The 23,078-nt window shown below is 35.9% G+C and overlaps 1 protein-coding gene across 1 annotated transcript in view; it reads left to right on the forward strand.

Annotated features, from left to right (window-relative positions):
* Positions 1–6,347: 6,347 nt before the first annotated feature.
* Positions 6,348–23,078, forward strand: part of LOC307048516 (TLC domain-containing protein 4-like) — a gene marked incomplete at its 5' end in the record, with an annotated part of 38,504 nt that continues 21,773 nt past the window's right edge. Inside the window, 4 exons of the mRNA XM_079697613.1 lie at positions 6,348–6,502; positions 10,682–10,771; positions 12,517–12,575; positions 14,770–14,864. Coding sequence (XP_079553739.1) covers positions 6,348–6,502; positions 10,682–10,771; positions 12,517–12,575; positions 14,770–14,864 — 399 coding nt within the window. The remainder of the gene's footprint in view (positions 6,503–10,681; positions 10,772–12,516; positions 12,576–14,769; positions 14,865–23,078) is intronic.

The following is a 23,078-nucleotide window of genomic DNA, read 5'->3' on the forward strand; positions in this document are numbered from 1 at the left end:
GGGTGTTAGAAAGACTGTTCTTGAAATGATGTGCTCTAGGATCTAAGCTGATTAAAGAGGGAAGTAAAAAGAGCAAAGGGCTACTGAATTGAGGAAAAGCTGAGAGGCCAATGTAACTTGAGAATGTCGTAATACTGAGCACACTTGAAGGAAAGGTCAACAAGGAGAATTCTAGAAATGTTATTTTGGAGGCAGAAAAAGGATGGGTAAGGGACGGCAAAGGTCCATAAATGGTTGAGGTGGCATGGAAGGGGTACCATTCCAGATGAAGATTAAGGGACTGAGTTGTTAAGGAAACCTGGGCCTTCTACATATATAGGAAGTCATTCAGGATAATGGCAGGGCTTGAGGACCATAAGTGAACCAGGACCAAAGTCTTTGAATGGGAGGAAATGTTCAGGAGGTTGGAATACCATATCAGTGAGAAGAGGGAGAAGGTGGTATAACTGAATAGCAGGACCAAAACACCCTGCGTGTTTATAGGAGGTGAGGGAAGGGAGGAGTAAGCCCTGAAGGGAACCATGAGAGCAAAGAGGCTATTGGGCCACTCCTGATACTGAAGGATGAGGGCCTAGGCAGCCACTAGCTGAGAGGTTGCAGAAGAAGAGGGGTGTCTTCAGAGCAGGCCGAGGAGAGGCCAAGCATAGAGCATTGTTTTCTGGGTGTGGAGCCCAGTCCCAGGGGACCAGTGGAAGCATTTGGGAGGTAGAGGGGCTGATGGGCTGGGTCAGGTGGCTGGGAAGGAACGTTGGAGCATGACGGGGATAGTCCAGTGATGGAGGCTAGATCTCTGCAGTGGGGCTGCCTACATTTTGAGTGTTGACTAATGTAAAGGGGATGAGTTAGAGGCATAGGGCCTAGTGGCCAGAGAATGGTCTTGTTTCCCTGGGCTGGAGTGATGACAGGCCCAGAAATTGCATGTCTTGCATGCTGCTGGAGGTGGTCGATGGTGGAAGGAGAAACAGTACTCCTGAGTGTGCACTGCACGCCAAGTACTGTTCTAAGCGTCCAGCGTTCTGTGGTTTATTCCCCATGTCAGATTAGTACTGTTGTTATCTCCATTTTCCAGATGAAGAAACCAAGGTGCAGGTAAGGCAAGGCAAGTTACTTGCCCCAGGTCACACAGTGAACAAGTGGTGGAACTGAGGTTCAAACTCAAGACTGTAACAGAGCCTGTGTACTTCCCAACATGTCATACGTACTTACTATTTTCTTACACACGTAACTTTGATTTTGTAGAACATAAGTGATAGACTGTTGAAAAGCTAATGTAGTATTTAATACAAAATTATCTTTTTAGATGCCACAATTAAGTTCAGTCCTAGAATCCCAGAATCTTACTTTGCAAGTGCTCTAAAGGTTAGACTAGCGCTCAGCCCCTTTGCAGACCAACACTCCTTGTGGTCATTTTACCACTTCCATGACAGATGCTTGGGCACTTCTAAATTGTTAGAAGGGTCTTCCTCAAATTAAGCTGAGCTCTTCCCTTTCTGTAATTTTTGCCCATTTGGGCCATTTAGAGAGGTGCAGAGTAAGTTCCCTGTTTCACTTTTCCACATGACAGTTCTTCAGATGTCCGAAGAATGCCCTTCAGTCCTCTCTAAGTAATCTTGTTCCCAAGCTGACATTACTCAGCCCTTCAACTCTTCATGATATGATATGGTTTCTAAAAATCACCATCTTAGTTACACTGCTCTAAAGGTACTTTGACATGTGAGTGATTCAGAGTAAAATGGGACTGATACGGGTCTTGATCTATACTCTCTGATTGTAAGTGGTTCTGAGGTTTGTTTTTTGTTATTAGTATCTTCATTACATTATTATTTCTTGTTGGTTTGTATAAATTAAAATGCTAATATTATGTGTGTGTGTGTGTGTGTGTGTGCGCGCGCGCACGTGTTATATAGCTATTATGCTAAGTCCTATACTTGGGTATTGCCTTTTAAAAATTTATTCAGGTTTTTATCTTTCTGATTGGGATTCATTATTTCAGCTTCTGAAGATCATTTTGAAACCTGATTCTGTTAACTGATTATATTAACTATCTTTCCCAGCTCTGTGTTATATGCAGATTGAGTAAACATATAAATATTTGTAAAAATATTACTGAAAGGGGCTTCCCTGGTGGCGCAGTGGATAAGAATCCACCTGCCAATGCAGGGGACACAGGTTTGATCCCTGGTCTGGGAAGATCCCACATGCCGCAGAGCAACTAAGCCCGTGCACCACAACTACTGAAGCCCATGTGCCTAGAGCCCGTGCCCCGCAACGAAGAGTAGCCCCTGCTCTCTGCAACTAGAGAAAACCCGCACACAGCAACAAAGACCCAATGCAGCCAAAAATAAATAAACAAAATATATATATATATTACTGAAAGAGACCAAAAAGAGAGAACCTTATGGGATATCGCAGGAGATATTTCTCAAGTCTCTTTCAGATCATTGATCTAAATGCTGGTTCTAGTTTTTCAGCTAACTCTAGATTTACCTAATTTTGTTATCCAGCCACATTTCTTTGTGTAATTAATAAGGATCTCATGAGAAACTTTCAGAACTTTCCTGGAATCAAGTTTTTCTTCATTTGGTATTCTTCGATCTACAAGGATTTGGCAGTCAGTTAATTATGTGAGTAGGAAATAGGAAGGAGACCAGGATGACTGAGCTGTTATAGATTAAAGGTGAGGAGGTGTTTGTGGGTGACAGTGTCATCCTCTGAGATATGGAACCCTGAGGGGAGGACTGGTTTGGGGTTAAGTTCAGCTTGGGTCATGTAGAGCGTGTGGGCCTCCAGGATGCCCTTATGGAGCCATCCAGAGGGTAGCTGACCATCCAGGACTGGTACATTGGGAGATGGGGTTTGGTTGCACAGTGTAAACCATGTTGAATGTGTGGGGCATACACCCCAGCAGAGCCTATAATGTGCAGAGAAAAATTCTGGATTGGGGCGAGGGGAGGTAGTAAACATTGCCATCATCAGGAGTTTATGCTTGATGGCCTCCATTTTTTGGTGAAATGGGAAGAAACCTCATCTACTGTAAGACAGGGAGAACTGGAGATTTGAGAGCAATGAGTATTTGGAGTCAATGTGGGAAAAAGGAAAAGGATGGGAAAAGGACTGCTAAGCATGTGTAGGGCATTCTTCCTAGCTCCCCCTTCCCTGCTGCCCTTAAAGACAACTACATAAGACCTTTCCCCCCTGTATTTAAGGATTTTTACTGCTAATCAGTACAGCAGTGGTTCTTCCCTGGAAGTTGTATCAGAACGTGAAGGTTGTATATGTGTATTGATGATTGGAGGTGACATTGGTGATTCCAATGCACTCCCTAAGGAATCCCTTGTGCTACAAGGAGATAATGAACATGGGGAAATGAGAGTAAAGGTTGTATTCCCAGGTCAGTATTTCTAGAGTCACCTGGCGGAACTGAATCTTTAGGGGTTTCAGCCTTAAAGCATCTTGTTGGGATTTTAATAGAAGAGAAGATGTTCTCTTGGTTTAGCTTGAATACCTCACTGTTTATATGTCTTCTCTGCTGGGTATTTATTCCCAGGAAAACAGGGAGTGCCCCCCTTAGCACCATGAATTTACCACTTTATGTGGGGGTGATCAGTTTCTTGCTTCCCTACTGGCCCAGGAGCATGTCTCCCATTTTGTATTCTGAGTCCCAGCACAGTGCCTGGTATGTGGCGGACTCATGACAGGTATTAGGTGAACTGTTGGCGGAAGTAAAGACTGAATCAGCCTGGCTGGGCTGTTCCCAGTGGTCCTGCTTCTGGGAGTCCTCCTGGAGAAGGGCCCTCACAAGCTGGTGGTTGAGAGGCATCCTTCAAACCTTTCCATGGTTTTCTCTACCAAGAAACCAACTTGAATTAAAGTTTATGGAAACCATCTTGTGGGGAAAAGTACAAGCATTCTTTGTATTCAGGAAGCCTCTGGAAGAGTTTCTTTGGTGTCCATAATTCCTGTGAATCAGGATGCGCTAATTAAATTTCATGTCTAGACACTCCCCTTGTAAATTGGCACAGAAATATTTCCCACTTCTGTTCTAGCTGCTGTGTTCTAGGATAGTATCCAAGCCTTCTGCCAGCTACTAGCCATATGTAGAGGTGTATGAACCAAGTCTAATACTTTTCTACTTTTACAGTGTATTCCTCTACTTAATAATCACTAAACTCTAAAAGGCCCTTAATCTGTGTCAGTAATGAGCATTATTTGGTTTTATCCATTTTCACCATTTTCTTGCCTGATTCAGTGAATGAACAGGGGCAGTTTCTTCCTACCGGAAGCTTTGGTTTTCTGGGAAATTTTTTTTTAATTCCTTAGATTAGTCCCTGACTTGGCATGAGTGATGAAGCAAGCAGCTGTTTAATAAGGAGCAAAGCTAGGAGTAGAACAATTTAATTAGCTTCTGTCTGTTGAGCCTTTAATGGAAGCCATAACTTGAGTATGTGGAGCTTTTTAGTTTTAAATGGAACATTTTTGCAAAGGGAGATTCTCCACATGTACCCCCCAAACTCTAGTTAACTTAAAGTCTGTTGAAAATATAAGATACCCAGTATAACAAAGACTTAATAAAAACTAAATTTTTTTAGGAATGAGGAATTTAATAGTGAATTGTTTGATTTTTTAATGTATTGCTTAAATTAACAATTCATAAAATGGATAATGTTGCATGACACATACTATGTTTTATAACATAACTTTTAGCAAACATTCATGAAATAAATACTCATTGTATACATTGAATTTTAACTGAGGTAAATAAGCAGCTCTTGCCTAGCCACCCTCCATAACCTCCAGGGAACACACAGAACCCTTCAGGAGAAATCATCCTCACATTTAAGATTAGATTCTCCACTCACTACTGGTTACTGGTTTCATTGTCTTTGTTTATCTGCCCACCTGGCATGCAGATCCTTATTTGCTTCATCTTAGAAAAACATTTTCCTTTTTACATCTCACTTAGCAAATTACAGTGATGTTTAATTTATGTATAAAACTTACTTTTATGTATTATTTTGTTAATATTAAACCTAGGTTAAAAGACCAAGACAGGTTAAAATTAAATTTTGTAATGCCCAATAAACACATGTTGAATTAAAAACAATTAAATGAGCAATAAAGTTAATGGAATCTCACAGAGAAGAATTGTGATATCAATATTTTTACTGTGCACACACACCAGAAAAAAGAATGAGGAAAGAATTCATTACAGACACATGAATTCTGTCAGAAGAGGCCCTGTGGGAGACTGATTCTTATTATGATATCCTGGTTGGAAGGGAATGAAGTGGGGTTATTGCTAGTGCAGTCAATGATGTGGTTTTTCTCTAGTGAATTGACTTCAGTAGGTGACTTTATTTCTTCACATTAGGCAGCTGGAAATATGTATTGATTCATTTCCTTTTCATTTGAGGGTCAGCTCTATCAAAGATGGAGCCGTAGAAATGCTGTATTTGCTGGATATGAGCAAATGCTTCAGTGTCTTTTTTTTTTTTTTGGTCTGAATGTTCCTAAGATTTTTAGGAGCCAGATAAAGTTGAGCTCAATGAGATAGAAAACATACTTTGAATGTGTATATATGCATATTACCATTCTTTGCGCTAACTCTATCCTTAAAACTTAGAGCTCTTTTATAAAAATGTTTTCTTTTAGAGATAAAAAGCCATGGAGGATTTTTGGTTCAAGGATATGTGTGATTGCAAAATATTTTTTTAAAAGTTAAATACTAATTTAAGCAGTAACAGTGGTATGATTATTTTCCAAGATAGTATTATTCTTCTTAAACTTTAAATGTTTGTCACACTGTACAATTATTTTTTTCTTATATAATTGGTTTTTGTTTTCCTATAGCAGATAATGTTAGTTCTATTCTTATTTTGGCTTAATTGTTTCTTAGAAATTATCTAACCAACTTTCTTATTTTATAGATGAGAAAATTGAGGCATAGAGAAATCAGGTGATTTGTCCTTAGTTTAATTAAAAATATTACTAAAAGAATACCTTCAGTTATAGTACTTGAAATTCCCTCTTAATGGTAAACTCTAGACTTAGGTAATTTTGAGTATCATGATGTTAAATTTGTCTCCTGACATTTATCATATTGAAATCTTTAAGATAATAGATCTTCCCCTCTTTTATTTTAAGTACAAATATGAGATACATGACAAATAGCTGGTAAAGGCTTAAAATTCATATAGTTTCCTTGTATTCTTACATTTGTGCTAAATTAAAATAAATCACTAAAAATACAACCACATACTCTTTTAAAATTAAAAATTAATTTAGGTGTATTATGAGCAATTTAAAGGATTTTATAGCCAACATTTCTCTTAACAGGTTGAAGAAATATGGATACCAACACCATATTGGTCATCAGCGCTGGTTTTACCAGCTTTTTCACCTTTCAGCTTCTTTTCCACTTTGTAAGTTATTGGTTTTCAGCAAAAGTTTCTCCAGGTTTTAATAATCTCAACTTCGAAAAGAAGATTGAATGGAACTCAAGGTAAAGCATACGAAAATGTAAATGACTGATTAAAAAAACCCTAGTCTTATGAAATAAAATTACGCATTTAAAATATTTCCAAAAAGTCCTTTTCATTTAAGATCTAACAAAATCTTAGGTCAAAATTTTTTATTTGACATTAGGAATAAAAGGAAAGACAAGTAGATAGATCTCATACAAGAAAAAATTTTCAATTCTTATTCTGAAAGATGTTAGGAAAAATTTATTTAACTGTCTAGGGAAGTGTTAAGTAGACTCTGGCGGATTGTGGTGGAAGGCACTGTTTTGCATTCTCCTCTGAAATATTTATGATAACAAACGCATGTTCTTTGGAAATGGTAACAGAAGTAACATTAGTTGGGGCTGTGAGTAGCCTATATATAGTATCGGGCTGGCTTAGCCCAACCTAGGACAGTTAAACACTACACACCAAAGAACCTGGTGCACAGTTAGCACATCTGTCTCTCTTTTAATGAACTTTTCATTTTAATTCATAGCCCTCCAGAATCTGTTCTTTTGTTATGTAATTCTAAAGTAAAAATTGCTTTTTAGATCTTTTAAACAAAAAAGTAAATGGAAAACGAATAAGACATCTAAGGATATAGAAACCTGCCAGAGTTTTAATTAGTTGGTTTGCTAATTTTTTGTGTATGTGCAACTCATTAATCTCCCACAAGGTTCCAAACACAGACGGACTCTGATGACTGCTTCACTTGCTTTAGAGCATTTCAGATGCCCAAACACCTCTGTGCGTTTGCAAACCTCAGTGAATTAGAGCAGCTATGGGATACTGTTTATTGTTGAAGTTAATGCTAACTATAAAATGAACTCAGCAGACCTCCAAAATTGCTATAATTATTTTTTCATTGAAATTTCCTTTTAGAATTAAAAACTTCTGCCAAAGTCTATTTATTTGAGAATGGTCATATGTGACCTGAAATGCCCTATCTGTTTGAGCCAAATTGTTTTACAGGCATTCACTTTTATAACTCAGACTGTGAAGAAGACTAGTTGTTTTCTTCTGCACCTTACACTGATTTGTCTGGTTCATACATGTTATAGCTCTTCTCCCCAAAAGTGAGAATTATTTCTCCACATATTTTTGAAAAATAAGAGATATGATTCTTTTGTCTAAATAATAGCACAAAAGTATCATTCAAATGTGGGATACAAAAGATACTAACCATTATTTTGTAAAACCATTTCTAACATGAAGATAGAATAGTTGTGAAAGAGAAGGAAAGGGATATGGAGGGGGGCATACATTTTCTGTGACTAAATTTTGAACTATTTCCATCTCAACATGGTTAAGGTAGGTAAAGGCATTTGAATCTTGGCGAGCTGTAAGCCAAAGAAACAGGGAGGGTACAGATAGATTGAAGCAAAGGTAAAAATGAAATGAAATGAAATGATGCAATTGAGAAATACTTTGCATTATTCAGTCGTCTTATCACTGCCATTCTATGAGACATGGAATCACCATTTGGGAAACTGAGTTCCCATTTGAAAAAGGAGTCTGGAATTATATGATTCATTACGCTATTCAAATACTATTATGCTATGCTATTCTCTCTCAAATTTACTCCTGTTTCCCATTCCAGCTTGGTTTACATGGGACTTAAATTATGAGGTGGAGAGTGCAAAGAAGGAAAAACAGTTGGCTGCTTTTTGACTACACATATATGTCTTGAAATCCAGATTCCAGTCTTAAAACAGATCAACGCAACCCACATAATTCTCTCTAGTAATCAGGAAAGAGTCTCTGAACGATGAGTGGCCCAAATCATCTAGTAGTAAAAGGACAGAAGGCAGAAAAGTGCTCCAGAAAATTCACACCTGAGAGTAACAGTTGAGTTAATTATAAGTGAGAAAATCTTATATTTAACTGTTACTTTTTCTGCAAACATACATACTTATAGATGTTATTAATATTATATAATTAAATAAATTTATTATTTCCACTTGCTTTCCTATGGCATGGAAAGTCCTGTTGTGCTGAAATATTCCTAATTTTTAAATCTGCTTCTTCAAAATATAACTCTTTTGTCTGATTGAGCTATGTAATTTCTGTTGGTAATACTCATACTACTTGCGAGTGATTACATCAGTAATTTTAAAGTGCTATTCTAAAATTGTCATTACTTCCTTAAAAAAAAAGAAACCCACAAACATTCCTTTTTAACCTTCTTTAAACAAAATTGAAATATTTTATCTTGGTGTTTTTCTTAAGACCCTGAGGAATCTACATTTTGCTTTGCCAGGAATCTGATTTTAAAGAATGAAATATGAAATTTTTACTAACAGAAGTTTCTGAACGTATAGACTTTTAATACAGAATAGCATGTAAGCACAGTGTGTTTGTTTCTCATGTTCATTATAGTGGGAGCTATTTGATCCAAGTAACATGTAACTTTTCTCTCGTGAATTATATGCCATTTCCATCAGCTGAAGGCTTGTAATTCTTCCCTTTTACCATATAACATCTCAACAGAGTAGGGAATTTGAGGCCTGAGTATCAGGAAAAAAATTCAGATTTTTTTCAAAAGGAAACTTTTTGATAGAAGGTTACTAAGCCGACAGGTTAGTAAAAGGTTATGCTTTTTCCTTTAATAGAATTTTTGAATGGCAACAGAAAGCTGTATGTCTGATTATTTAGATGGCATGTTTTATTTGAGATCAAGGAACTTACATTTTTATCTTGCTATGTTCAAATGGAACACAGGTGTGCTTGGTGTGAAAATTCCAGACTCGTAAACCAGGTTAATTGCGTTAATTATCACACTTCAAAATGTATTTTGGTATTACAAAGGACTCAGCGCCTTTAAATTAGTGAGACTCTTTGAGCATTTAAAATATGATTTGATTTAATTTGATATGTTTACTTAGGACCACATCATATATTAGATCAAGTATATTGATTTTTCAAGTTACAATGAGATTTTTAAATATCAAACTTTGTATTGGTTGATATATTTCACTTTTAAAGATTTGGGTCATATTGTAGAGAGATTCATTGCATACCAATTAATTTCTAAAGAGAAAACTTTGCTATTCCTCTCATCCTTTATTCTAATGAAGAGAAGAGAAACTTCATTACTCATAAACTTTTTCATTATGTGAGTAAGCATATAGTATCCTGTATACAGTTCTTTAAGTAGGATATCATAGAACTTGCATATTGGTTAAGTCATTAAATTTTTAGCAAGATATGTTCATAGAAACTGATGTTTTTCAACTAAAAGTTATTCCTTCTATAAAGAAAATGCTACGTAGATCATGTGAACATTTTGTTTCACTTGGGCATTTCTTTTAAAAACAGATTTTTTCTGAATAAATTCATGGTCCTCCATTTTTCTATTTAGAAGTGATTTCATAATAATGATGAGACACTAATAATAGCCACCTTAGCTTTCTCACAGATTTGTTACAAGAATCAAGTACAATAATGTGTGTATTAAAACTGAAATTTCCAGGGCTTCCCTGGTGATGCAGTGGTTGAGAGTCCGCCTGCCGATGCAGGGGACACGGGTTCATGCCCCGGTCCGGGAAGATCCCACATGCCGCGGAGCGGCTGGGCCTGTGAGCCATGGCCGCTGAGCCTGCGCGTCCAGAGCCTGTGCTCCGCAACGGGAGAGGCCACAGCAGTGAGAGGCCCGTGTACTGCAAAACAAACAAACAAAAAACCTGAAATTTCCAAGGGAATACATTTTCATTTCGTGATCCATTCCAGTTCTGATCCTATGGAGTTCGTTAAGGCTAGTAGATTTGGAAGTCATTCCTAACTGATTGGAGCAGGAACAAATCCCGCAGTGATGCTGCTGGGGATGGAGCAGGGTGCAGGGTAGTGTGCTTACCAAATGCCATCTGTTTACACAAAACTCTGTCAACTGGTTCATCAGATATGCTTCTGCTTTAGACCCTTTAATCAATAAGTGATTCATCAGTTGTCTAGCAGGAAATTGTAGACCTGGGCATCTTTCTTGTTATTGATTCCAAAATAAAGTTGTGGCCCTTGGATTTCTAAATAGCAATTTTGTATTATATTCTCAGATGTACTCCAATCCTATATTTAAATGCTTCCATATTTAACTTCTTCAGAGTGTTAAATGTCTTGCCAGAATTAGTTAAAATTTATTGCACAGATTCTAAAATCTTTGTGTCTATTTCATCTCATTGCAGGGTAGTGTCTACGTGTCATTCTTTGGTGGTTGGGGTTATTGGCTTGTACATTTTCTTGTTTGATGAGGCTACTATTGCTGATCCACTTTGGTAAGCTGTTTCTTTCCAATATAGTCAATTTGATTTATGTTTTGATTTTAATTATTAATAAGAACATCTCTTTACTTTAAAACAGAAAACATATTGATGGTGTATTGTTTTTTAAAATGCTTGTGTTCAGACATATTTCAGCAAGGTGCATTAGAATGATTTATTTTAGATTTAATACAAATAATGAGGGCCATTTTGCATTAGTATTGCAATTATTATCCGAAACAGGGAGAATATTGATGATTATGTAAACGTTTATACCGTGTTAGTGAGTCACTAAGTTATTGTTAACACTTCTGAGCAAAAATGAGTTATTATTGAGATAGGATAGTCAGATAGATAGGATAGACTTAGTCTTTAAATTTATGTTTGACCCATCATTTGATATCAAAGATAGGAAAATGAGAATTATAGATGTCCATGTAAGAGGAATTTAGTACCACATGAGATGATTTGAAGCACGAATAATAATTATGTTTAGCCATAACACGATAATTTGTAATATGATTCTTTTTGAAGAATTTAAATGTCATTCCAATGGCAGAAGTTTTACAAACTGTACTTCCTGGCATTATATGAGAAGACTTCGTTCAGTTTAGTTTGAGGGATTGGGAGTGTTTTGAAAAAGCACTGCACAGGGATGTGATAGATGTGGGTTCTGAGGGATGTGGGGCAATTTGACCAGGTCTTTTGACCATCTCTATTTGACTGCAATGATGTTGTTTTTTATTCATAAATATGGAATTATGCTGGTCAGAGTTACACCAGTATTCATACATTTTCACTGAGAAGATATTTTTCAAAGTGAATTAATTTAGTGAATTTCATTCCTTGACCAGGTTTTAATGTGCTCTACCTAAACAATTGCTACTTTTTTTTTCATATTTTTATTTTACCCACATGATTGTCAACAGAACCAGTTGTTTTGGGAAGTAAATTTTATAACAAAGATTTGATTCGTTGACCAATTTGTCCTTATCAAACTTTTACCTATTACACTTTTTGATATTTTAACATTTTCTTAGATACCATAATTTATTCCAGGTCCAATTTTCCTGGATCATATTTACAGATCAAAATTTGTAAAGAAGACATGACTTCTACTAAATATTTCCACTTGTAGTTTACCTGTTGTCAGTTTTATTTTATGTTCATTTTACCAGTAGTTCACATTAAAAGTCAGATAAAGGACTGATAATTTGTATTTGTTTCTTGGAGCCAAGAGCATGAACAGGGCAAAAGTGTAGGATCTTGATATGTGTAAGGGTCGAAACAGCAGGATTAAATTGTTCTGTTCCGATCATTTTCTAACTTGTGATAATAGGCAAATCTCTCCAGTCCTCAGTAAAGTGAGGATAACAGTATAGTGCCTCTAAATCAGGGGCAGCCTAGATGATTTCTTGATGCTGAGTCTCTGATTCAGAATAAGGAATCAAAACAACAACAACCAGCATCTGGAATTCCATTTGAGTCCTTTCACAAACAAATCATATGAGAATACACTTACAAAATGTTGTCTCTTGGTAATATTATTTTCATAAAACTTTGGGCTAATAAGTATAAGCAATTATGATTATTGCAGTCAGAAGCATTATAGCCAACACAGTACCTTGTGCAAATGACAAGTTACCATTTGAGCGCCTATAGAGAACATTTAAATTATATTTAAATCTCAATAGAAAAAAAAGTAGCTGTCATCTATAACCATGTGCTAAAAAAAGGAACCTGTTTTTTAATATTTATAGGGGTGATCCATCTCTTGTGAAAGTGAATATTGCTATTGCTTCAGGCTACCTCATTTCTGGTATGTGATATGTTGTTCACTGTCTGTTTCTTTTTAGACTACTTATGGAATTATGCAAAGAATACATACATAGTCTATGCTTTTGGTTTATTTATTTAAGAAGCAACTTTTAGGATCCATACTGAGGGGAAAAAATATCTGCTGTAATGGTAGAACATGAAACATTTTTCATGTTGGCTCTCTGGTTCTCAAAGATCAGAGCTGCAGAGTGGGGCCTCAGTTAGGCCTGGATTTTTTTTTTTTTTTTTTTTTTTTTTACTAGTGATGGTTCCTTTTTGGACTAAAGAGTCGCTCAGGTGCAATTACCATGACGCTAAGGAAGTTTAAGCCTCAGGGTCCTCACTTGCAAGGGCCCTTGAAATGTGCTCCCATGGTCATGGTTTTGTATTGTTTTGGTAAGGTTTGCAAAAGTAAGGTATTTTAGTCATAATCAGTTAAGATCATGGGCTCTTTCTACTTCACATTTCCCTCTGTCATATTTTCTCTCATGTTGGATGAGGTTGGAATAACCTTTTACACAATGAGACAGAGGGGAAGTTAAGTTGAGAATATGCCATTTAAACTGCTCTTTGAAAAGACATTTTGGACTGTCTCAATAAAACAAGAGAGAAATAAGAGATCTCTGATTTGGACATTTATGCAGGGAACCCTATTTTGTAATTTTCAAATTTAATAAACAGCTGAAAGAAAATCCAAGTAAAAATAATGGACCATGAAACAAAAGTGATAAAGATGAGTGATGAACTTGGTAGAAAATTTTCTGCCATCAAGAAGTGAATTGTAAAAAACAAAATTAGATTAAACCAAAACACAGTAATTTATTAAGAGGAAAAAATACATTTGGGATAGAAATAATGAATAGGCTATTGGATTATTTAATGGCCCAATTAAAAGAAGAGTGAATCTTGTGGACATATTGGGAAAAGATTTGCTCTTTGGCACAAAATGCTGTCATTGACAAGGTTAACACAAAATTTATAATATGCCTCATACACTGGTTAATGAGTATCAATTCAGAGAGTAGTTACTACCCAGGAAATCTTGTACGAAAGAAACTTGATAAAGATTTTCTCAAATAAGGTAATAATTCAAAACACTTAAAAATAAGTTATGAACTGAAACAAACTTTCTAAACCAAGCTGAATGAAAGGTGAATTCTTTTATTCTCTCTATAGAAAATATTATAAGATCATTATCATATAAATTGGTGACCAAAGAATATATAGCCAAATATAGGAAAAATGTATCTAGAGAAGCATATCAGGCAGTTAATTACTAATAGTTTTAAATTTTCTTGATTTCCACATTTGTGGTATTTTTCCCTCTCCTTAAAATTTATAATTTGATGATTTATTTTACCTTTATATATATTCACATCTAATTTTATATTAGTAATTTTAATTTTTTATAAAAGAAGCTCCTCATGCTATAAGCTCCAAACCCACAAAACCTGAATCATCCTCTGGTTTCCATCCATGATAGCCATTTGTTTCCAGGTTTAAATTTCATGTTTAACCATTTGGTAAAGAAAACACTTGTGGTTCACAGTTTGAGATGTTTCTGTTTTATTAAATGAAACAATTTTCTGAATTGTGGTATTGATTTAGAATTTAAAGAAAAATTGATGCCTTGAGCTCTTTTTTAAGATATCTTTTTAATAGTTACAGTTCTTCGTGTTTTGGAGGGTTTTTTTTGCTATTTTGAATTAATATTTAACCACATTCTTTGTTAACTTTTAAATTTTTTTGCTGAATTTGTGTTATAAACGAGTTGGTCGTTTTATACCTTTTCTGAGATCATCTATCCGTTTGAGTTATTATAGTGACACAAATCAGTAATTTAGTCTTACTTTAAAATTATTTTTATTCTGTAATATTTTCATTTTATTTAACCCTTGTAACAAGTTAATTCGTTTATACTTTCAACAAATACGTTACATTACATAGCTATACGCCTTGCACTGTGCTGGATGCCCACACTTGGTCCTCTTCCTAGAGAAGTCCCAGTAGTGTAGGGGAGACAGTTATCTGGAAGCACATACTTCATGGTAAAAGGGGTAGTTGAACTCCTGATGTACGAGATGAGTGCTGTGGGCTCAGAGTGGAGTGTGATGTGATGTCAGGAGAAAGTTAAATACACTTGAAAAACAATGAAGCTTTCTTCCTGTGTAATATCTTATTTTTCCTTGTTACAGATTTGTTGATTCTCATTTGGTATTGGAAAGTGATTGGTGACAAGTATTTTATAATTCACCATTGTACAGCGCTGTATGCATACTACTTTGTACTGGTGAGTGCCAGGATTTTCAGTGGTCTGACAAGCAGACAAGATTGGGAGTAACGACTCAAGGGTGAAGATAAATCTAAACATACAATTCTTAATTTATAAAGATCAACCCCAAATGCATTCAGGAATCACTCTTGTGATGTTATCCTGTGTATTAACAAAAATAATAGCTTTACGTACGCGTTTGTATTAGTGTGTCTGTTTGGATTCACACACTTTGAGAAAGTCAGATGACGCCAATTTCCTGAATGTTCACCCAAAACCTTTAGGATCATGTGGCTACTGATATTTGTCTGTCTTTCTAGATGCATGTATGTTTTAACAGCCGGAGCTAGGTATAGATTCCTGTATAACCAGCTGGAGTATTTCTTTTCTGTTTAATTTCATGTACAGTTCCACGTACATGCATAGTTACACTTAAGTACACTAGAGCAGGAGGGGAGGGGGAGGGGGAGCCTTGTTCAGAGGCTTCATCAGAACTTCCAGACTGAGCTATTAGAGGATCCAGCAAATCTGGGGCACTAGTGCATATTAATGTTTATTTCTAACATTATTTTTCTACATTATACATTTGTAAATTAGCAATTTTATATCCCTTGCATCTTTGTTAGGTTTCTCCTCAATCAATTATTTTTCAACCTAGATATACCACCAAACCCAAGATAGATACTGGGAAATAATAGACATATGTAAACTCGAATAGTATAAATTTTATGTAATACGTGTGGTATACCATTCCATGTTTTTCCTGTTTTAAAACATAAATATAACCACTGGCTTTTTTTTTTTTTCTTATTTGGTATTACTAAAATCTGTATATTACTGGACATTTGTGACGATTTTTAGGGCTTTTAAAAAACTCATACAAATGTGTATTAATAATATTCTTCTATTTTTCTTTATATTGCCCCACACAAAGATAGCTGGTGAATAAGACATCAGATTACATTATTTCTGCAAGAATAAGATACATCAAAGCATCTCTTTATATCACCCATTTAAAGTTATAAGTCTAAATAATTAATGTAAATGTTTTAAAAACTATGCTGGTTTTAATGTTATAAATAAGTAGGTATTTATAGGATCCCAGTAGGTATCCATAATCACTTTATTCTTCTGAAGCAATAGGCTATTTTTACTGTCATTTCCTACTGTTTATTTCCTTGTCTTCCTTTTTAGATTTTAATACTTTATAGGTAGTTATAACATATAGACTTCTACCTTTTACAGGTCTTAGATAGTTGCAATACATGCACTTTGTTTCCTGAACACTTTGCTAAAAAGACGTGGAAACTGACTAACAAAATATTGGTTGACTCAGGGAAGAATGTGTGTGGGTACTCGTGTGAGTTTAATATCCTGCTTCAGGTTAGGAGTATGGTCTCTAAACATGAGTCACAAATAATCACTGTGCTATGAAAAGAATATAAGCTGGTGAAAGATAACAGGTCATTTTCATGCATTTGTAAATGTGACTAGTATGAACTGCTGTTCTCTCTCGGCCACTGAAGTCACAGGCTTGGCAAATGACTGCTGTACATGGAATGGCAAGTTGAATATTTCATTATATGGGAGGAATACTGTTTTCTCTTTGGACTTTTATGCCTTTATAAAATGTTAGTGAAGTGAATGCTGGATTTTTAAAAAAGAAATTAACTGTTGCCTTATTTAGTAAAGTTGATAAGAAAATCAACTGCAATTTTTTCAAGAGATGGTTGCTTTTTTGATATGTCTTCCTGTGTTCTATTGTATGAAATAAATGGTATGAAAGAAAATTATCTAATTAAAGTGAATCTCTTCATAGGGAAACAAAATAGAAACAAAATTGATGAAATAAATACTTATAGATATAGAGATCCTATGTCATTTATAGATCTTACATTTACTATTTGCACATAAGAAAATTTTTTCCCATGCAGTGAATTCCCAGGTTACTTTGTGCATTTTAAGTAAGGCTAACAAAATACCAACAGCAAGTACTACTACTATTATTATTTTGTATAAACTTTTATGAAATTCTTATCCCTTATGCAATGAGAACTGGCATTTGGAAAGCACTTCGACTTGATACTTCTGCAACTATTTAAGCTGTTTGTAGTAAGCTTTTTTTCTTAAAAGATTTTCTAACTGGAACTAATTAAAACTTAAAGTGAAGAATAGAGGCTAATTACCTGTAGGTTTTAAATGTACGCCCTACTGAATACTTGAATGTAAATAACAATTTTACCTTATCTGACATAAAAGTAAGAGTCTTTTTTTTTTTTTTTTTTAAGTAAGAGTCTTTTGAACTTAGGGTATTGTAGGTTGTAAATAGGTTATATAATGTCTTGATCCTCTCTCTAATATATTTACTGGAGTTTTAAAATTATCTCATGGAATAATTTAGAGCTTAAGAAATCTTCTCTTCTGCCTACGTAGAAAGATAAAAATCCTACAGCTTTTTTCTTGATATTCAGCTTTCATCCCTTGGGCAGGATACTCATTATCAGGGAAAATATGACAGGTTAATCTCTTATCATAAAGGAAGTGACACATTTAGGCTTTAATGTCCTATGTTTAGGGATAAACCATCCTCTTTTGTTCTCCCTTTCTGACTTCTTGGATAACGTTAGTTTTCTCCTGTATTCCTTGTGAATCACCTCCTCTCCCCAATCAAACCACATCTTTAGATACTGAGTTATAGTATATTTGGAAAATTTAAACTTGACAAGAAAATCACTGAGTCTCTGCGTACTTTGCCAACTCTTCTGCATCTTACCCTAGGATCTAATCATTAAACCATTCTGCTGCAATTTAAGAAGAAAATTTGGTTTCAAATGCCTCTTGTTACATTTATTTAAGGGTATTAGTATTAGGTGTGATACTTTGAAGGTGAAGATTTTTGTTTAATATTTTACCCCAGTTATCTATGTTTTAAAAACATTTTGCAAACAATTGTGTATGAAGTGGTACTGAAAAATGAGATTCGTTATGTAAGATAAGGTAAAGTTGTAATTTACGTCAGGAGACAAGAAGTAGAAAAATACTGGTCTTATGTTTAGTCTAAACAAAAATTTCCACAGTGCTGTGAAACAAATGCCATGACTCACTAACATTTTATCATTAACAGTGTTAAAAAAGAAAAACTTTTAAGGTGAGTTAAATAGTGTTGCATGTTCTCAGTTACACTTAAATAATGTATTTCCTTTTTTTCTCCCATTAAGATAGCCTTAAAGAAAAATTTTAGGTAACTATAGTGGCTGTTTCAGCAACATTTTAAGATAACAAAATTTCAAAAATTAACGTTTCTGTAGACTAGGTACGTATTAAAAATAGGTACTTAATATAGCTCACTAAAGCAAGATTCACTAGTAAGGTCTTTGTGATTTATATTTCCCACTAAATTTATATATAATAAGACATCTTAAGTATTTAAATCAAATAAAAATATTTTTAAAAGTTGTATAATATGTTAGATAACTTTTTTTCCTACTGAAATAAAAGATTGACAGCTTTCTTATACAGTAATGAGTGATAGACTAGCAGAAGTAAGTCTTAGAAATTGTTTTATTAGTATTTCTATAGCTCACTTATACAAATCCATATAAAAGTGCTATGATACAGTTAGTTTATTACTTTTACTACTAACTGAGGGATTAGCCATCGTAAAAATATTAAGTGCTCAGTTTTTTATTCATAAAATATGTGTTCTATATGTGTGTGTATATGTAAAGATACATACATATTTCATATATGTATGTGTGTTTTTGGTTTTAGAATTTGTTTCAGTATTTCATTTTTAATATAGAATACCTGATGTGAGCATTTCCCATATTTCACGAACATAACAAACCTCCTCTAAGGCCTTCCTCAGTTTCGGTAAGGAGGAATTCTTCTCTTTCTTCCTGGTTCTGTGTTTACTGCTTCATGCTCTTTTATGGGCACAGAGCATCTCCTCAGATATGCATAGTGGGATTACCTTAGCAGAGCTGTGTCCCTTTCTTTCTCTAAGCTGGCTTGATTATTTGAAACCTATTTCCCTTTAATAACCAGGAAAGAAAACAGTTCATGTATTGGACTTGATGTGTGATGATAAAATAGATGTCAACGAAGAGGATTGCCATGTCCACCCTAGTTGATATTTTGTTCTTAATTAGGTTTTTTAAAAAGAAATCTTATCATATGATTCTTCTTACATGAGGTAACTAAAGTAGTCAAATTCCTAGAGACAGAAAATAAGATAGGGGCTGGATGAAGGGGGTGTTGGGAAGTTACTGTTTATGGGTAAGAGTTTCAGTTGGGAATATAAAGAAGTTCTGGAGGTGGATAGGTGATAGCAGCACAACAACATGAAAGTACTTAATGCCACTGAACTGTACACTTAAAAGTGGTTAAAAGGGTAAATTTTGTGTTATGTATGTTTTACCACAATAAAATAAAGTTTAAAATATGCAAGCTTGGGGCTTCCCTGGTGGTGCAGTGGTTGAGAGTCCGCCTGCCGATGCAGGGGACACAGGTTCGTGCCCCGGTCCGGGAAGATCCCACATGCTGCGGAGTGGCTGGGCCCGTGAGCCATGGCCGCTGAGCCTGCGCGTCCTGAGCCTGTGCTCCACAACGGGAGAGGCCACAGCAGTGAGAGGCCCGCGTACCGCAAAAAAAAAAAAAAAAAAAAAAAAAGCAAGCTTATCAATTGACTGAAGCAAGGTTAGGAAGAGGAACTAATAATATGTTGAATGATGTATTACATTTTTTTAAGTTTCAGGCTGGAGTAATAAGCTGAAACAAATAGATGGAACTGAATAGTGATGAATGTCAAGTTTTGCACTGGGACTTGACAATGTATAAAAAGAGGGGAATGACTGGGAAGTGGCAGATGACCACAATTGTAGTTGTCCCAATAGCATGTCACATCTGCTAAAAAAGAAAGCTGTTTTTAAATGTTTACTCTATTAGGGGAGGTACGGTATCCAGTTTAAACAAATTACAGTTTCCTAGTTAGACCATACCCACAGCATCTGGAGTCTCTAAAATTGCATATGTTCTGGGTCGAGCTGCCAGATAACTGTAGAGGGGAGATTAGATTAGGTGGCTATTGCCCTGGGATAAACAACTGAAGGACCCAGAGAGGTCAGCTTAGAAAAGATAAGTTGTAGGACAACTACATGGCTTTGAAATGTCCTTGGAAATGTGAAAGGACTGTTAAGTGGAAGAGGAAGTAGACCTACTCTGATTTAATTCAGACATTGGAATTAGGACCAATGGGGATGGTAAAGAGAGGTAGGGGAGACTGCTGTTTTACAAAAGGGACATTCCCAGTGTTTTACAAAAGGGACATTCCCAGTGAATAGAAGATTATAACAACGGCCTTTTAAAGTGGTTCTTTTTACCATAAGATATCTTCAATCAGATAGATATAAAAATAGATATAATAAGTAGAAGCTTTAGGTCGGAGCTTATACTAAATCGTCTTTAAAGTTCTATTCTAAGTCTGAGATTCTGTGATTCAACTGTTTTGATGAAATAATTGGATTTAGTTCTAATACTGGAGAGCTAGGCAATGGGCAAGTAAGAATAAGCTACGTTTTGTCACTGATTCTTAAGTAACCCAGGGAGGAAGGGGTGAAAGCAGCTGGTCTGCAGATCCATTCACTTCCTTGGGAGAAAGGGAGGGGAAGAAAAGAAGGCAAGTGACCCAGGTCTAATCTCCTTGTCGACAGGACCTTTGGGTAAATAGGGTATGTACCGATATTTGTTAGGAGAAAGAGGTCTTAACTCTGGAATGCTCTTAGCCTGTTCCTGGCTAAGGATTCCCTATAGTAAAGAGAACCCAGGCTCTGTGAGGCCTGGCTCTTTGGAGAATGTCATGTAGTCTGTGCAGGTTTTTGGAGGTATAAAATGGAGATGTTTTATAAGATAAACTCACTGCATGTGAGGAACTTGGTGAACCTCACCTAGTACAGCCTTCACATCTGGGCCAGTGCTGCTTGTTCAACACAGGAAGGACCTGGCTTGCCAACTGCCCTTCACGTCCCAAACCTCTCTCTACTTCCTCTGAATTATCTGATAGCCTCTATCCTTGTAGTTGTTAGCAAAGCTTAATTCTAGGTAAGATCACTGTTTCACATGAGCCAGATTGGGCAATCCAATCCAGTCCTGTGTGTTAGCTCAAACCTTCAACTCTGTCTTATAAGTAAATCATCAAAAACCTTGAATGATTAAAGTTAGGCAAAGAGTAATTAAATATAGGGTGGATTTTGTTCCCAAATCTCATTTCTAGATTCATGGTGCTCTGAAAGGGTTTCCCATGGAAATGTCCTAAGATTATGGGTCAGTCTAAATAGCCTAGAAAAAGTACCTCATAATTGCTACGGTAGAACATAGTCACATTTTTATATAAACCCCAGTGCCCATAACTTACCTCACACCAATTACATAGCCCTAGTGGTGGGAAAGTGTGCCCATCCCACTCCAAGCCATTGATAGTGGCACGGTATTTAGTATCATGCTAGCAGTAGTAGGTGCATAATAATTTTATTTATCTTTCTCCCTCACCTTCTAAATTCCTGACCCTAGCCACTCTTGGCTGTTAGAAAATTAAATGTCCTGTGATAAGAAAATCCAGATTTTCATAATCACTGGCTGAAAGGAAAATTTTCTTTTAAGCTCTGGAAGAGATCAGACAAATCTTATTTTGTTTTCCCTCATAGAGTCATGCAGAGGCCATGGCCAGTATGAATTTTACTATAGGCAAAGCTCCTTAAAGATAGATGGCGGAAGTGGAAACACCACATTGACCAAAGTCAGTTGTGAGTTTTGCCATAATTTACTAACAGTAAAGTATCAAAATGTATAATTCATTAGAGCTGAATTAAACCTGTCCTCTTACTAGTGTCTATCTCACTTGTATTTTAGTAGGTTTTGTTGGTGGGGTAAGGATAAGGTAACAAGGAATTATACATAACCTGAATCTTATCTAATGGCCACCTGTGCCTGTGGAAGCCTGTGCCACACGTGATGCTGACTCTCATGGGTGAACTGGATTAAACAGGTCGAGAGTCATTGATGTGCAGGATCAGAGACTATGGAAGCCAGGCTACTGACGCATAGTTCACTGGCTCGCAGTGGTTTTGAACTGAGGAGGTGGTGGTGGGGAGAGGTAAGGAATAAGAATATGATAGCTACCTAATTCAGTCCCGTGGGTTCCGAGATTTAACTATGGGAAACTATCTTTAAAAATTCAAGTAAGGGCTTCCCTGGTGGCGCAGTGGTTGAGAGTCCGCCTGCCGATGCAGGGGACACAGGTTCGTGCCCCGATCCCGGAAGATCCCACATGCCACGGAGCGGCTGGGCCCGCGAGCCATGGCCGCGGAGCCTGTGCTCCGCAACGGGAGAGGCCACAGCAGTGAGAGGCCCGCGTACAGCAAAAAAAAAAAAAAAAAAAAAAAAAAAAAAAAAAATTCAAGTAACACATCACCCAGTGACAACTCTGTAATGCTATAGCAATTTAGGAAATGGAAAGAATGTGTTAATTTCCATTATTTTTTTGGTCTGAATATGCACGTTTATAAAAAAATTCTGAGTTTGTAGACATACCGGGCTTAGTAAGTATAACATTTTCTAGGTCTGAGTCTCCAGAGATAACTACTGACAATACTTATGTATATTCTTGAAGTTTATATAAATTGTGCAGGAATTTTCCTATATATATATATATATATATATATATATATATATATATATATATATATATATATATATATTTATGTTTCTTTAAAATTTTCTGAGAGACCTTTTGAGGTAGATGAGACTTAGTCTTCCAAAAAAAAAAGATAAAAGCATGTTTAGGTCAGCAGAAAAAAGTAGGGAAGGCTTTCTAGGTTGGAAAACATGAGAAGAGGTCAGATCTTCATGGGTGGTAGGAAGGACTTGGGTTGTCAGCCTATGGGATTCATGTGGGCTCAGCGGTGGTTTGGATGAGTCAGATGGGGCTGCCTGATGGAGTGAACATTCTAACTCATCAGCCTTGCGTTTTACTTTTCACAGAATTGTTGTTGGACCTTTGGCCAAAAGATAACTTGATGCAGTTGGCATATTAGAAAAATAAATCTGGTGGTGATAACATAGGAAAAAGAAAGCTGTGTGGAGAGGATCTCTTTGAGGAGGTTATTGGAATAATGTAGATGACAGATTATGAAGAACTTAACTTTGGTGGTTTTATTAGTGAGGAAGAAACTAAAC

Source organism: Hyperoodon ampullatus, assembly GCF_949752795.1.
Source record: "Hyperoodon ampullatus genome assembly, chromosome: 2".
Classification (NCBI taxonomy): domain Eukaryota; kingdom Metazoa; phylum Chordata; class Mammalia; order Artiodactyla; family Ziphiidae; genus Hyperoodon; species Hyperoodon ampullatus.